The 14,532-nt window shown below is 45.3% G+C and overlaps 2 protein-coding genes across 2 annotated transcripts; both read left to right on the forward strand.

Annotated features, from left to right (window-relative positions):
• Positions 1–2,905: 2,905 nt before the first annotated feature.
• Positions 2,906–3,585, forward strand: LOC108986527. Its single transcript, XM_018959172.1, has 2 exons — positions 2,906–2,957; positions 3,086–3,585. The coding sequence occupies exons 1-2, from the start codon at positions 2,906–2,908 to the stop codon at positions 3,583–3,585; spliced, it is 552 nt and encodes a 183-aa protein (XP_018814717.1).
• A 1,347-nt stretch (positions 3,586–4,932) lies between these two features.
• LOC108986528 lies at positions 4,933–6,363 on the forward strand. Its single transcript, XM_018959173.1, has 3 exons — positions 4,933–5,064; positions 5,188–5,658; positions 5,839–6,363. The coding sequence occupies exons 1-3, from the start codon at positions 4,933–4,935 to the stop codon at positions 6,361–6,363; spliced, it is 1,128 nt and encodes a 375-aa protein (XP_018814718.1).
• The last annotated feature ends 8,169 nt before the right edge of the window (positions 6,364–14,532 follow it).

A 14,532-nucleotide genomic window follows, 5' to 3' on the forward strand; every position in this document is an offset into this window, starting at 1 on the left:
GGCCATTTATACAAAACTTAGCTATATTTTTAATTTTACTGACAATTGGCTAGTCCAATGTCAGGACTCTAAGCGCTGGCTAGAATCTTTTAAATTTGCATTAGTACTGGACATATAGCAGATCTAGAAGTTTATATTTGCGGGGGCAAATTATTATTAAGATATTAAAAATATTTTTACAAATTCAATTAATCAATGTTCTTGTATATACATGAATACCAAAATGTCACAAATTTTAAAAACTATTATCAATATCCTATTAATTAGATATATATATATATATATATATATAAATATATATGTGTGTATGTATGTACGCTCAAAAAATGATCATAATAAATAAAGATAAATAAGATCAATTCTCCAGGATAAATAAAATGAATGTATAATGACATGCATGAAATATAAATGAATTTTCACCAAATGAAATTGATCTTCAAGCTGTACGTAGTACCTTATTATAAATTTGTAAAGTCAAGGTCTTCTATGGACCAATAAATTAACGCGCATGAAAGACGAAACAAGAAGATTCGTGCCTCCTGGCCAGTGTCCCAATCCATTGATGAAGACGGTAGCATGAATCATAATTTCCAAGAGCTGTCGGCACTGAAAGCATGCATGGTCGTTCTCTATGAAAGCATGCATGCATGAGGACATGATGAACTATATATTTAAATCGTAGCTGGGGTGGGGGAATTGGTGGGGCGCTGGGCCAACAATAAGGCCCAGCTCGGACACCCAAACCCCAGCAAAGAAAATAAACAGCCCGAACCAAAATATGGACAGGAAATTCGGGTCGGGGCAAAAGATCTGGTGGAAGATCAGGAGAAGAGGGAAGAATGAAGTGCATCACCAAAGAGAAGAGATGTGGAACGGAGGCCATGTCACATTTAATGCAGTCCAGAATAGAGGCCACATCGTATTTAATGCAGCCCAGAGCAGAGGCCACGTCGCATTTAGTGCACCCTGGGGTGCAGAGTGTACATCATTGAATGCGGTCCAAAACCAGAGTGGAGAGCAGAGAGGGCCTGAGGCCATCGCTGCTCAGTGAAGTAACCACATGAAAGCTGCTCAGTAGTGAATTAAGCGGGATAAATTCCCTCGCACAACGCAATGCCCCGCTATGGGGGAATCCTAAATGGTAACTATAAATAAGGGTCAATCCAGCTGCGAATAAGGTGATAAAAAAAATATATTGTCACCTCTGTCTATTTTTATGGTTTTTCTTCTTAATCTTTCCTCTCAAGACACTGACTTAAGCATCGGAGAATTAACAGACCTCGAGATCCCCTCTCCATTTTGGCTGTGTAGGATCATGCTTGTATATCGGGGGTCAGAAGTTGCCCAGGCTTGCGAAACACGATATCAACAGTGGCGCTGTCTATGGGATCTCTGTTGTCCCATAACTAGCGTGTCCTTTGTATGCCGGCAGCAACCCGCTCCCAGCATTCACAGTGTGAAAGGATGGAGTCCGAAGCGGTCGAAGCAATGTTTAACCAACAAAACGAAGCAATACAGAAGCTCATGGCGGATATGGAGACCCTTCGGTTGGAGAATATTGTGTTACGAAGGAATGTCGAATAAACTGAAGCTGACCAACAAAGCCATCATTCTGGGGACCACCCTCAACCTAACCCAGTCACCGCAAAAGAAGAGCGACGTAAGATAAACCTGCAGATCCAGATGGAAGTAGCAAACCAGATAGGTCAACCCACCACGGTGGATCAGCTGCTCACCAATGCAGGACTACCGTATAGTACCTGGATTCTAGCGGTACCGATACCTCCGAGATTTAAAGTCCCTCAGATGGAAGCCTATGACAGGAATAAAGACCCGTTGGAGCATCTGGAGACCTTCAAAGCCCACATGACTCTTCACGGTTTTCCCAGCGAGGTAGCATGTGGGTCATTTCCCCTCACCCTGAAGGGGGCGGCACGAGTGTGATTTGTTTTGTTACGGCCTAGAATGGTAGACAGCTTCAATGAACTGGCACGACAGTTCTTGACGCAGTTCATGGCTAGGCAGATGAGGAGAAGGTCGGCTGCCTACCTACTAACTATCAAATAGAGAGATGACGAGAGTCTTAAGTTGTACCTCTTCCGTTTTAACAAAGAACGGATGACGACCGACGACCAATACGAAAAGATCACGTTGGCAGCATTATTGGGAGGAGTCTGGCCTCGCAGTCCGTTTATGGTAGAGATCGCCTGAAAAACACCGTCAACTTTGAGGGAGTTTATGGACCGGGCGGATGGGTACATAAATCGAGAGGACACGCTCCAGGCACTGACAACACCGTGAAAATGTGACTTGGAAATGGCAGATAAGGAAACAATGGAACGATGTTGAGAGCCAGACTGAGGCGTCCGCTTGAAAGGGGCTCACAAAATCAAAGGCAAAGGGAAGCATGCTCCATGCTTGCATTCTAGCTTAGCAGTAAAAGCATAAGGGAACCTAAGTCGGCAGGAAGAGTGGAGACAGGGTCCATTGCCACCCAAATACTGTTCCTTTCACAGAAGCAGTGGGCACAACACCCAAGATTGTTATACGAAATGGGAAAGATTTGACGATCCGGAGACCCGAACCGGCCGGCGCAATGATGAAAGGAGTGAGTCATGGCGAGAATATTGCCCTAACTCTTGGAGAAATCCAGACCGGAGTCACATCTGAAGAAACCAAGAACGGAGCCCTGTTCGGAGAAGCCGGGACCTAAGTCTCATTCGGGGAAGTCGGGATCAACCTGCATAAGTTATAGCCCAGTTTGAAAAGACTATGGTTCTGCCCGGAAGAATAATACAAGTCCTGGCAGAAGAAAGACTACACACTCCCGTAAAGACGACCTACATCAAAGAAATTCGAGAAGGGAAGAACCTCGCGTAGGGGAGATCAATACCATAGCCAGGGTATGCAGGGGAAGCGACTTCCTTACCTCGGAAGGCCCACGCAAGGAAGGCCAGGTACGGAGAAGTGTTCTCCACCCAACGGTCGCACCGCAGAGACCCTTCCGGGGAACATCTAATAACATTCAGTGAAGAGGATGGGGAGGGTTTATTATGACCTCATGACGATGCGTTGGTGGTGACAGCACAGATAGCAAACTATTGGACCAGGAGGGTATTGATCGACAATGGTAGTTCCGCAGATATCCTCTTTTGGGAAGCTTTCAGCAGAATGGGAATTTCTCCCAACCGGCTATGGCCAGTGCCAATGCCCCTTAAAGGCTTTACCGGGGATACCATCCAGCCAGCTGGTGCAAACGCCCTGTTCGTACTAGTAGGCGTGGCCCCCAAAACCACATCCCTCATGGTAGACCTCCTAGTGGTCAAGGCCCCTTCCTCATACAATGTGATACTTGGGAGACCATCGTTGAACCAAATGAAGGTTGTCACTTCTACATACCACCTAAAAGTAAAATTTCCCACCGCATGTGGGGTAGGAGAGATGCGAGGTGAACAGCAGGCCGCGAGGGACGGCTATACTAGGGAGATGAAGTCAAAGGTGGTAATCATACAAACTCTAGCATCAAGCCGCAAGCAACTTGCCGAACCAGTGCCACCCGTTCGGACAGGACAAGTGCAGGAGTAGGAAAATAGAGAGGCGCAAGTACAAACAAGACTCGAAAGGGCAGCCCAGCCGCCATCTAAGGCGGTGACCGAGCTGGACAGCGAAGAGAGGGATGAAGAAGTGCTAACACAAGCAGAGCCCGACGAACCCCTAGTCTTGGTGCCAATAGATTCTGAGGACCTGGAGCGGATGGTACGAATGGGATCTAGAATGTTCGAAGAGCTGAGCCAGTCTATGAAGCAGCTGCTTCTGGAGCATCGCGATGTCTTTGTGTGGTGCCATGAAGAAATGCCAAGTATCGATGGGTCCGTGATAGAGCACCAGCTCAACGTAAACCCTAACGTAAAGAAGGTCAAGCAGAAGCACCGCAATTTCAGTACGGAGAAATAGGCAGCTATAGTTGAGGAAGTGGAGCGCCTCCTTGCTGTGGGTTTCATTCGGGAAGTTTACTATCCCGAATGGCTCTCTAATGTTGTACTAGTGAAGAAAGCGAGTGGGAAGTGGAGGATGTGTGTTGATTTCACCGACTTGAATAAAGCATGTCCGAAGGACAGTTTTCCTCTCCCAAGGATTGACTTAATAGTAGATTCGACGGCTGGGCATTCATTACTCAACTTTATGGATGCATACTCTGGTTACAATCAGATAAGGATGAGTCCCGGCGACGAAGAGAAAACAACGTTTATCACCAATAAAGGGCTTTATTGCTATACGGCAATGTCGTTCGGTCTAAAAAACGTGGGAGCCACATACCAACACCTGGTCAACAAAATGTTCAAGAACCAGATCGGGAGGAATATGGAGGTCTATGTGGACGATCTGTTGGTTCAAATCAAGAAGGCCAAACAACATCTTGACGACCTCCGCGAGACCTTTGCAGTGTTGAGAAAGTACAAAATGAAGCTTAACCCACATAAATTCACCTTTGGGGTGGAATTAGGGAAATTCCTGGGCTTCATGGTTTTAGATCGAGGAATCGAGGCTAATCCTGAGAAGATCAGGGCCATCATGGATATGCCTCCGCCGAGGAACATCAACGAAGTTCAGAAATTAACAGGAAGGGTAGCCGCCCTGGGCAGTTTCATCGCCAGATCAACCGATCGGTGCCTTCCTTTCTTCAGTGTCCTCTGTAAGGCACGAGAATGGGATGAAGACTGTAGCAGAGCTTTCGATGAACTAAAGGGATAACTAGCTCATCCGCCGCTGCTCAGCCAAACTAGACCAGGAGAAAACCTGACTGTGTATCTGGGAGTGTCACCCAGTGCAGTGTCCTCTCTGTTAACCCAAATAGAGGTAGGAATTCAACGCCCAGTTTATTACTTTAGCAAAGCTTTTCGAGGTACAGAAGCCAGGTATCCCCAAACAGAAATGCTCACTTTAGTAGTCACCGCTAGGAGGCTGAGGCCCTACTTTCAGGCCTACCCCGTAAAGGTCCAAACCGATGTCCTCCTGAGGAAGATATTGCAAAAATGCGACATCACAGGCCAAATGACTAGCTGGGTGATTAATTAAGCGAGTTCGAGATCGAATACCTCCCTCAGACGTCAATAAAAGGACAGGTGCTAGCAGACTTTGTAGTCGAATTCTCAAACTTCCCTGAAGAAGTGATTATTGCTCCCCCAGGGCAAGCAGTGGCAAGTGTATGTCGACGGTTCGTCTTGTCGGATAGGTGGCGGTGCGGGACTACACATAGTGACAGACTCGGGTGAGAGGTTCGATTATGCGCTCAAACTCAGGTTCAAGGTCACCAACAACGAGGAGGAATATGAGCCGCTCTTGTTAGGACTAACGCTTGCCAGGTCCCTTAGCGCGACTGAAGTTGAAGTAAAAGCTGACTCGCAGATAGTGGTAGGGCAGGTGACCGGACAGTTCCTCACGAAGGGGGAAAATCTAAAAAGATATCTCCAACGAGTGGGAGAAAAACGAGATCGCTTCCAGTATTTTGCCAACCATCAGATTCCTAGAGGAGAGAACCAGGAAGCGGGTTGGGTAACTAAGGCCGCTTCAGGACAAGAAGAGGTCCCGCTTCCGGACCATGTGGTTGCCCAAACTGTTGATATAGCTGCGGTGGGAATTTGGGTGTCAGCTATCGAGGTCCTATAGCCACCGGAATGGGCCGCGGATATTTTGAGGTTTCTTCAAGAGGGAATTCTGCCCAATGATCGGGAAGAAGTCCAAAAGGTTAGGAATCGGGTAGCCAGATTTATTCTGGTAGAGGGAATCCTGTATAAAAGGGGATATGCCGAGCCTCTGTTAAGGTGCATTTCTTCCGAGCAAGCTCAGTACGTGTTGGCTGAAATCCATGAAGGAGTTTGCGGCAATCACGCGAGCAAGAGGGCATTGGCGCTACGAATTGCTCGGGCAGTGTACTACTGGCCTAATACTCACAAGGATGCCGACAAGTTTGCTCGAAAGTGTCTTAAATGCCAGGAAAACGCCCCTATACCTCATTGCCCACCCGCAGAGCTTACCTTTGTCACTGCTCAGTGGCCCTTCGTCCAATGGGGGTTGGATCTCATCGATCCCCTCCCAACGGGCAAAGGAGGGGTAAAATTTGTCATAGTAGCAGTAGACTACTTTACCAAGTGGGTAAAGGCGGAAGCCTTAGCAACAATCACAACTCGGGCAATAACGAATTTCCTCTGGAAGTCCATAATCTGCCGTTTTGGTATTCCCCAAAGCTTCATCTCTGACAATGGGCGAAATTTTGATGTTTGCATTATCGAGAATGGTGCTTGGAGCTCAAGATCAAAGCCAAGTATTCCTCTCCAAGACATCCGCAAGCCAACGGCCAAGTAGAAGCAACCAACAAAACATTACTCAACATCTTAAAGAAGAAGTTAGGAGCGCAGAAAGGGGAATGGGCTGAGGAACTTCCGAGCACGTTGTTGGCCTATCGGACGTCAGTAAGAACCCCAACTAGAGAAACACCTTTCTCCATGGTCTATGGAGCGGAAGCCGTGATACCAGCAGAGGTGGCCATACCCATGTACAGGGTGCAACAATACGACTCGGATTGGAACAACGAGCGAATGAGGGAGAGCCTAGATTTCTTGGAAGAAAGAAAGGAGGAAGCTACGAGCCAAGCGGCGGCCAACAAATGAAGAGTTGAATTGTATTTTAACAAACGAGTCCGACCTCGTAACTTCAAAGTAGGTGATATGGTCTTAAAGCAAATAGGAGTTACGACCCAAGACACGGGCAAACTGGGTCCCAAATGGGAAGGACCATACTTAGTAGTAGCGATCGGCCTGCTAACAGCTATTCTCAATGCAGTCTAAATGACTTGTCGAGTTTCGTGCAAAAAGAAAGAAGGAAATGCGTTGGTGAGGGAGCAAGGCCATTGAGCTCTGCCAACCTGGAAGTGCCAATCTATGAAGTATAAAGCACAGGAACCGAGCCATGAGCTCGGACCTGCTAATAGCTATTCTCAACGCAGTCTAAATGACTTGCCGATCTTCATACAAAAAGAAATAGGGGAACGTGTTCGTGAGGGAGTAGGGCCTTCGGGCTCAAATGAACAAGTGCCAACCCATATAGTATGAAGCACCGTAACCGAGCCGTGAACTCCAACCTGTTGATAGCGATCGTCAAGGTAAAAACAAGGGCAAGACAAAGCATAAAAAGCTCACAGAAAGGAAGGTAGATAAAGTCCTTTATATATATATATTGAACTGGGAAGTCCTACATCGTAAAAAAGAGAGAAGGAAGAAAGAGAGGAAGAGGAGGCTGCAAAGAGGGCCCGACTACAAAGTTACTACAAAGATAAGCACTGCAACACTAGGAAGATGGACGCCCTGTGGATTCAGCAAAGTACGTCCCCTCTTCTGTGGGTGAGAGGACAGGTGGCGCCCTACCAAAAGTCTCCTAGGGATGAACTGGGATTGAAGGTTGAACCAAGAGGAGGCAGCAGCATGGGTATAAGAAGATCAATGGGCAGGCAACGACCAAGGCATGGTTGTCCCCCTCGACGTCTATTCCCGCCCTCCTCAGCCACGGTTGTCGTGCCGCTACCCTGGTCGAGCACCGACCAGGACTAGTGGGATGCAAGTTTTGGTTCGAATGCTCACGAAGGTCGACCCCCGTAAGCAAGGGGCAAGAACAAGTGAGATGTCATAAGTAAGAGGGTAAGAATAAGAGATGTGTGGAGTTTGCTGAGACCCAACTAACTGAACCCCTACCAGCAGCATCCCAAGAACCAGAACAGAACGCTTCTACCTTCCTTAGGCAGTAGAAAAAGGGGGGAAAGGGTCATAGCAGATCGATAGAGCTGATAAAGGAAAGAGAAGGCAGGGCCAGCTACACCCTAACAGAAGATGAAAACATCCCTTTTTATAGTTGGAAACGACTCGGGGCACCCCAGGGCCCTGCGACACCTAAGAACCTCCCCCCAACTCCATGTGTTTGCGGGAATTCCAAGGTTTTCCCACGTGTCCCCTGTGGAGCACGAATCCCGAGAGACAGTCGATGAGGAGAATTAAGCATGGAGAGTCTTAGCCGACATGAAAGCGGTATAAAGAGGGTGACTGATGAAGAAATTAAGTATGAAACATGAGTCACGAATGTGATAAAGGCACATGGTGCGTTTGAATGAAGTTGAACGACACTTGGGCCAAACAGAAAAGAAAGAGGTGTCTGGGAGGGGCAACCCCAGAAGAGTCACGAGGTCGGCAGTAGGTTCAGCTACCCACGTGTGCGAAGATTATGGTGTACAGTTCGGTGGGCACTAGAAGGAAGGTGGTAGCTACACGACAAAGTCATGGGCGGGGTTCAAAATTAAAGGACCACCGAATGCGAATAGTATTGCCCGTCTGAACCCGCACGGGAACCCCGTGGAAAGTTAAGTTGAAATGAGAAAATACTCACTAAGTATGCCCTTCAGCTAGAGTTCCTTGCGCTTGAGATTGAGCTCCAGATTCATGATCTTCATCAGCTCGGCCATATCCTTGTTCAGCTTCCTCTGCTCGCGGATCTTGTCAAGACGGAACGTGTTGCTCGCCCATAAGGACTCATTCTCCACCTCTAGGGACTGCTTCTCACTTAGCATCTTCTCCCCATGGAGGTTCAGCAGTTTGTTCAGCACCCTCTGGGTCTTGAGGTCCTCTTCCAGAGCCTCTTGCTCTTTGGAGACCAAGTCGGCAAACTCCTCTGCGGCCTGAGGGGTTAACATCAATCCATCTTGTTTAAAAAAAAAAAAGAGAAAGAGAGAAGAAGGAAACAAACAAAACGAGAAGGAAAGCGGTCGTGCGGAAGAACACTCACATGAGCAAAAAGTGGCTGGAAGTTTTGGAGGTAAGACTCAAAAAATGATGTACGAGCCCTGACATGGCTTGGCCTAGAACCCAGTGATGCTCTTGGCTCTGAAGAAGAAGGGGGCTCGACAGGCACTAGAGGCAGATTGACCTCTCGGTATGCTGGAGATGGAGTGGTTTCCCCCTCGCTCGGAAGGAAAACCTCTATGGGAGGATCCTGCGAGGGAACCGAGCTCGCACCATGTGCCTCACCAAAGCGAGGGGGGCTCTTGCTCGGTAAGGGATCATCCTCCACCTTTACCAAGTCGACTTCTTGTTGCCAAGCGGAGGGCATAACTTCTGGCACTTGCACAGGAGCAGAGTGGGAGCTTGGAGAGCCTTTGACTCTGACCGAGCTTTCACCATGCACCTTGCCCGAGCAAAGGGGGCTACCGATCGGGGAGGGATCATCCTCCACCTCCACCAGGTTGATGTCAAGTTACGGAGCAGAGGGCACAACTTCTGGAACCTGGGGCTCCTGGGTGAAACAAACAACCCGACATATTGAAAGACAACGAAGGGAAATAAATGGAACAAACGTTCAATGGACATCAATAGAAACAGAGAAGGAAGAGCCAGTACCTGTGTGATCTCCTCCAAAAGGGGGATTTGTTCTGAAGCCATCAAAGGGCTTGGCTCGATCTACGGACCCAGTACCAGAGTAGACACTGGGACCCTGGATCGGCTGGGAGCCGCAATCCCAGGATAGCTTGGCCCCTCAACCTATGATCTGGGAATAGTCCCATCAAAGTATTGTTCCGTAACTTCAAGGAATTCGAGCTCCCTGGTAGGCAAAACTCCTTCGGAGAGAAGGACAGTCGTGATGGGGATCGGGGAGCCTCCAGAATGGGCAAAGTCAGCGTGCTCGGGAGCAAGGGCTGGAGGATAAGGCAAACCACCCTCGAAGGACATGTCGAACTTGGCAAGCATCTCCCCGAAAGAAGGAAGCTACTTGTGCAGGAGTTCCCCCTCTTTGAGGAGAGTATCCTTGAAAGAGGTGGAAGATGCCCAACACCTGTGCTGACCCATAAGGTTTAGGGCCTTCAAAAGATGAGGCGAAGAGAAAGGCTACCGCTGCTTCAGCGCTTTCTCCTTCTGCACAGCCTATTTGGGAAAAGCAAGCGTAATTATTCGTAGCTCAAATAAAAAATGTATATGTTTGAAAATTTACAATGACCTACCTCCATAAAGACCAACATCCTGGGCGGGACGACGGGCTCTCTCTGCGTCTTTGACTGAGCTGTCCCTACGAGTGGCCCAAACAAACTTTCCTACTGGTGCCTCTCGCCGAGAGCTCTTTCCCTTTCGCTGGGCAACTTCGGGTTTAGAAGGAAGGGGTAGAGCGACTGGGACTTCTTCAGCTGGAATGGGCCGAGGGAGAATTGGCGCCTCTGGCTCAGTGTGTGGATGTTTGGGCACTCCTCTTCAGGAAGGGAAGGAGCGGGACGTTTTTTCCTAGACAGTGTAAGTGGACCCAACAGGAAGTCCTGGCCCGGTACGTGGTTGCGGAGCGGGAGGACGAGGTAACAACGAATGTAGTCATCATTCAGGAGTGCGTCTGTCTCAGGCAGGTCGGGATGGGCCAAAACCCAGGACACCATAGAAGCGATACAGAGTTCCTTCCTCTCCAACAAGGTAATGGCCAGAGACTTAGAGGTTGGAACCTTGCCCCAAAAGCTCAAATCGGCAACTCATCATAGTCCCTCACCCCCTTGGGGCACTCTCGACCAGTGCACCTTACGAAGAAAAACCACTGGTGCCATTCCTTTATGGAAGAATAGTGCCTCTCCAAGGACGTAAAATGCCTCTCGGCGATGTACGACTGGAAACTGCAGCAATTCCCATCTAGTCGATTGATTCGGTACACACTCAGAAGTTCACGAGTAGTTAGGTCGGGGTAATCCTCCGAATCGGACAGAACAAGTTAGAAGGCCACGCAACTGGCCAAGAGTAGACGCCAGGCATTGGGGTTGAGCTATGCAGGGGCAAGTTTCAGATAATCCAGGACGTCAAGGACAAGGCAGCAGAATGGGAAACGAAGCCCTATGGAGAACATGTGGGGATAAAGCGCCACCGCCGTTGCCAGACCTTGGCGGTCAACCATAGTGATGCGGGACGACGAACCTTCGGCCGAAGTCCCATCGAGGAGTGGAAACTCTCTGCAGAAAGCATGAAGCTCAGTCTTGGTCATGGTCGAAACCCACCGATGCCTTACAAAATAGTTGAAGTGAGACTCGTCAACAGTTGGCTTAGTCATGGCGAAAGGTGAAGAGGCGAAATTGAAAGAAGGATAGGGGATTCGAGACGAAGGTATTAGAGAAGGGGAAAGGTAGGAGACGAAGCGTGAGTATAAAAGGAGGAGGCGTAATAAAACGATCTTCAACTTAAAGTGACGTTGTAGGATCCGAAGAGGTGCCTCGATAGTGGGAAGACGGTGCAGCATTATCGCAGCACGTGCATGAGGGATGAATCGACATCAGGCTGCCAATCCGGTATAAAAAAAGGGGGAAGAAGAAAGGGCTTTTGAATTTCCAGCCCACAAGCATGCTTAAAATTTGGGGGGTACTGTGGTGGGGGAAAAATCATTACCTCAGGCCCAAGATAGCAGAGGGGGGAAATTCGTGGTGGGGAGCTGGGCCAACAATAAGGCCCAGCCCGGACACCCAAACCCCAGCAAAGAAAATAAATAGCCCGAACCAAAATATGGACAGGAGATTCAGGTCGAGGCAAGAGATCTGAAGGAAGATCAGGAGAAGAGGGAAGAATGACGTGCGTCACCAGACAGAAGAGAAGCAGAACGGAGGCCATGTCACATTTAATGCGGCCCAGAACAGAGGCCACATCGCATTTCATGCGGCCCAGAGCAGAGGCCACGCCATATTTAATGCGGCCCAGAACAGAGTCCACGTTGCATTCAATGTGCCTCGAGGTGCAGAGTGTACAACATTGGTCCAAAACCAGAGTGGAGAGCAGAGAGGGTCTTAGGCCGTCGTTGCTAGGTGAAGTAACCATGTGAAAGCTGCTCGATAGTCAACTAAGCGGGATAAATTCCCTCGTGCAATGCAACACCCCACTATGGGGGAATCCTAAACGGTAACTATAAATAAGAGTCAACCCAGCTGCGAATAAGGTGATAAAAAAAATATATATTGTCACCTCTGTCTATTTTTTTGGTTTCTCTTCTTAATCTTTCCTCTCAAGACACTGACTTAAGCATCAGAGAATTAACAAACCTCGAGGTCCCCTCTCCGTTTTGGCAGTGCAGGATCATGCTTGGATACTGGGGGTGAGAAGTTACCCGGGCTTGCGAAACACGACATCAACAGTAGCGGTAGAATAATATTGGATAGCTGGATATATTAGGGTTGTAGAATTTCGGGGATTGATCTATGACTGATATTTTGCTTCATAGTACTAAGTGTTCATTTGAAATATATATATTTATATATATATATATATGCAGGTTGTTTGTATATATTGACTATTGAGTTTATAAGGACAAAGACACTTCAAAATTTTGCTTTATTTAAGAGTTTTATCAAGTGGGAGAGACAGAATATTCTTGCTATAAATTTTAATATGACGTAATAAAAAATTTGTAAATTCGTTAAACATTTTTTAAAAGAAATCACAAACTCATTAAAAATCAATTCATTAACCATTAAGTAAAAAAAAAAAAAGAAATTGAAGGCACCATTGCATGCATGGGTGGGAGTAGTGTTTTCCAAGTTAAAATGTATAATCCCAAAGATATTGATTGGTCAATGTTGGTGTATAATTTGGTACTACACTCAAAAAGAAGAAAAGTCTATACTCTCTAGGTTTGTGATGAACTCTAAGCTCAGCTAGGGCAGAGCAAAAATTCAAAAATGCAACTCTAAATCTGGCTTTGCACCAACTCCGCTCCGACTCCGAAAAAATGGAATCAGAGTCGGATTTTGTTTTGTTCTTCAATCAGAGTCGGAGGTGTTGCTGGACTAACTTCAACTCCGATTCGATCCGACTTCGACTTTATGCTTGACTCCAATTTTGCACTCCGAATCTGATATTGTACATATGTTATAAAAGTTATATGTATTTATCTATATATTTATCACATAAACTAGTATATTTATATATATAGTTATATAACTAAAACTTATATAGTTAAATTCAATACATAATATACAACTATGAGCTAATTATTATAAAATAATATACTTATACTATAATATAAATAGACTAATGATAGTTTAGTATATGTAAACATCATAGTATTACTACCATATATAATCAAGTATAGAAATAAGTTAGACACTAGTATTTAAATCAGTTTAATATAATAAGTTAATAGTACATATGCTAATTTATTAAAGTATAATACGATATAATTAGACACCATATAGAAAGTCTAGTATATAATTGACCTAGAAATAAGTTAGACATTAGTATAATAACATGTAATATTAATGTATAATTACATGTAATTAGACATGATAGTATAAGTATTGTATAGAAATAAATTAGACACTAGTATAGAAATAACTAGTAAGTCTAGTATAATAAGTTAATAACACATAATACTAATTTACTAAAGTATATTAACATGTAATTAGATACTAAAAATAATATGTAATACTATAGTATATGTCTAGTATAAAAATAAGTTAGATATTAGTATATAAGTAAATTAACATTGAATGATTTAGTTTTAGTTTTAATCTTTTATAAAAATTGAAATTTGAAAGACCACAAAAAATTATTTTTATAAAAGGGCTAAATATGAAGCCATAAACAAAGCCCAAAGTTTCAAGCCTAAATCAGACTTAGCTTCAAAAACTCAGAGTTGGAGTAGGATCTAAGCCAACACAAGTCGGTTGGAGTTCAATTTGAACTCTGACAAAGTCGAATAGTCGGATTTAGAGAAATTTAACTCCAACTAAGTCGATGATCACCCTAAGCTCAGCATTACAACAAGTCATTTTTTTCTCCTTTAAACAAAAAGCCATCACAAAAGGTCAAACATTTGTTGGAAAAACTTTGCTTACACGATGGATAAAATGATAGATATATAACATTTTTTTACAACTTCTTATACAAGTATTTTTGAATGAGTAAAATTTTTGTAAAATAACTTATAAAAGTAATATAACTTTACGTAAATAGTCTCATTTTAAAATATGGTTGTATTAAAGGGTTATAAAAGGGATTGTACATGTATCATTAGTCTTGATACATAGGCCACAAAAGCCTAATAGAATTAATGTTGGGATCCTTCCAAAAGGGATAAACCCTATAAAGGCGCAACGGCATGAAAACATAACCGTTTCACAATGAGAGTCAAGTCTATGAAGATATTCAAGCGATATATCCATGTCGGATAGACGCCATTAACGACCAAATCATGCCAGAGAAGGTAACATTAGCTAGGCACAGAGAATCGTACCTATGGAAAAGTCTAGCCATATCAAGTTAGTCCAACATATATAAATATCAAAGTTTTGGATTTCATTTCAATGACCATTCCAGTTGAAACACTGGAACAGAATATTTTTATACTAATACATTTTTGTGATACCCCATATGATAAGGATAATGGTAAGTGGTATATGGGATCTCACATTGCTTGGGAATGAGAAGTTCTTGCTCTTTATAAGGTTTCAATGGGGCTCAAATTGTATCATTCATCAGTCCTTTT

Source organism: Juglans regia, chromosome 6, assembly GCF_001411555.2.
Source record: "Juglans regia cultivar Chandler chromosome 6, Walnut 2.0, whole genome shotgun sequence".
Taxonomy (NCBI): Eukaryota; Viridiplantae; Streptophyta; class Magnoliopsida; order Fagales; family Juglandaceae; genus Juglans; species Juglans regia.

Excerpts from the sequence above, each read along its gene's own strand:
- LOC108986527 (XM_018959172.1), top strand. The coding sequence starts at position 2,906 with ATGCAGGGGAAGCGACTTCCTTACCTCGGAAGGCCCACGCAAGGAAGG. Across the intron at positions 2,958-3,085 it reads GCCCACGCAAGGAAGGCCAG|CACAGATAGCAAACTATTGG; the intron begins GTACGGAGAAGT and ends TGGTGGTGACAG.
- LOC108986528 (XM_018959173.1), top strand. The coding sequence starts at position 4,933 with ATGCTCACTTTAGTAGTCACCGCTAGGAGGCTGAGGCCCTACTTTCAG. Across the intron at positions 5,065-5,187 it reads CAGGCCAAATGACTAGCTGG|GGCAAGCAGTGGCAAGTGTA; the intron begins GTGATTAATTAA and ends TTGCTCCCCCAG. Across the intron at positions 5,659-5,838 it reads TTTGGGTGTCAGCTATCGAG|CAAGCTCAGTACGTGTTGGC; the intron begins GTCCTATAGCCA and ends ATTTCTTCCGAG.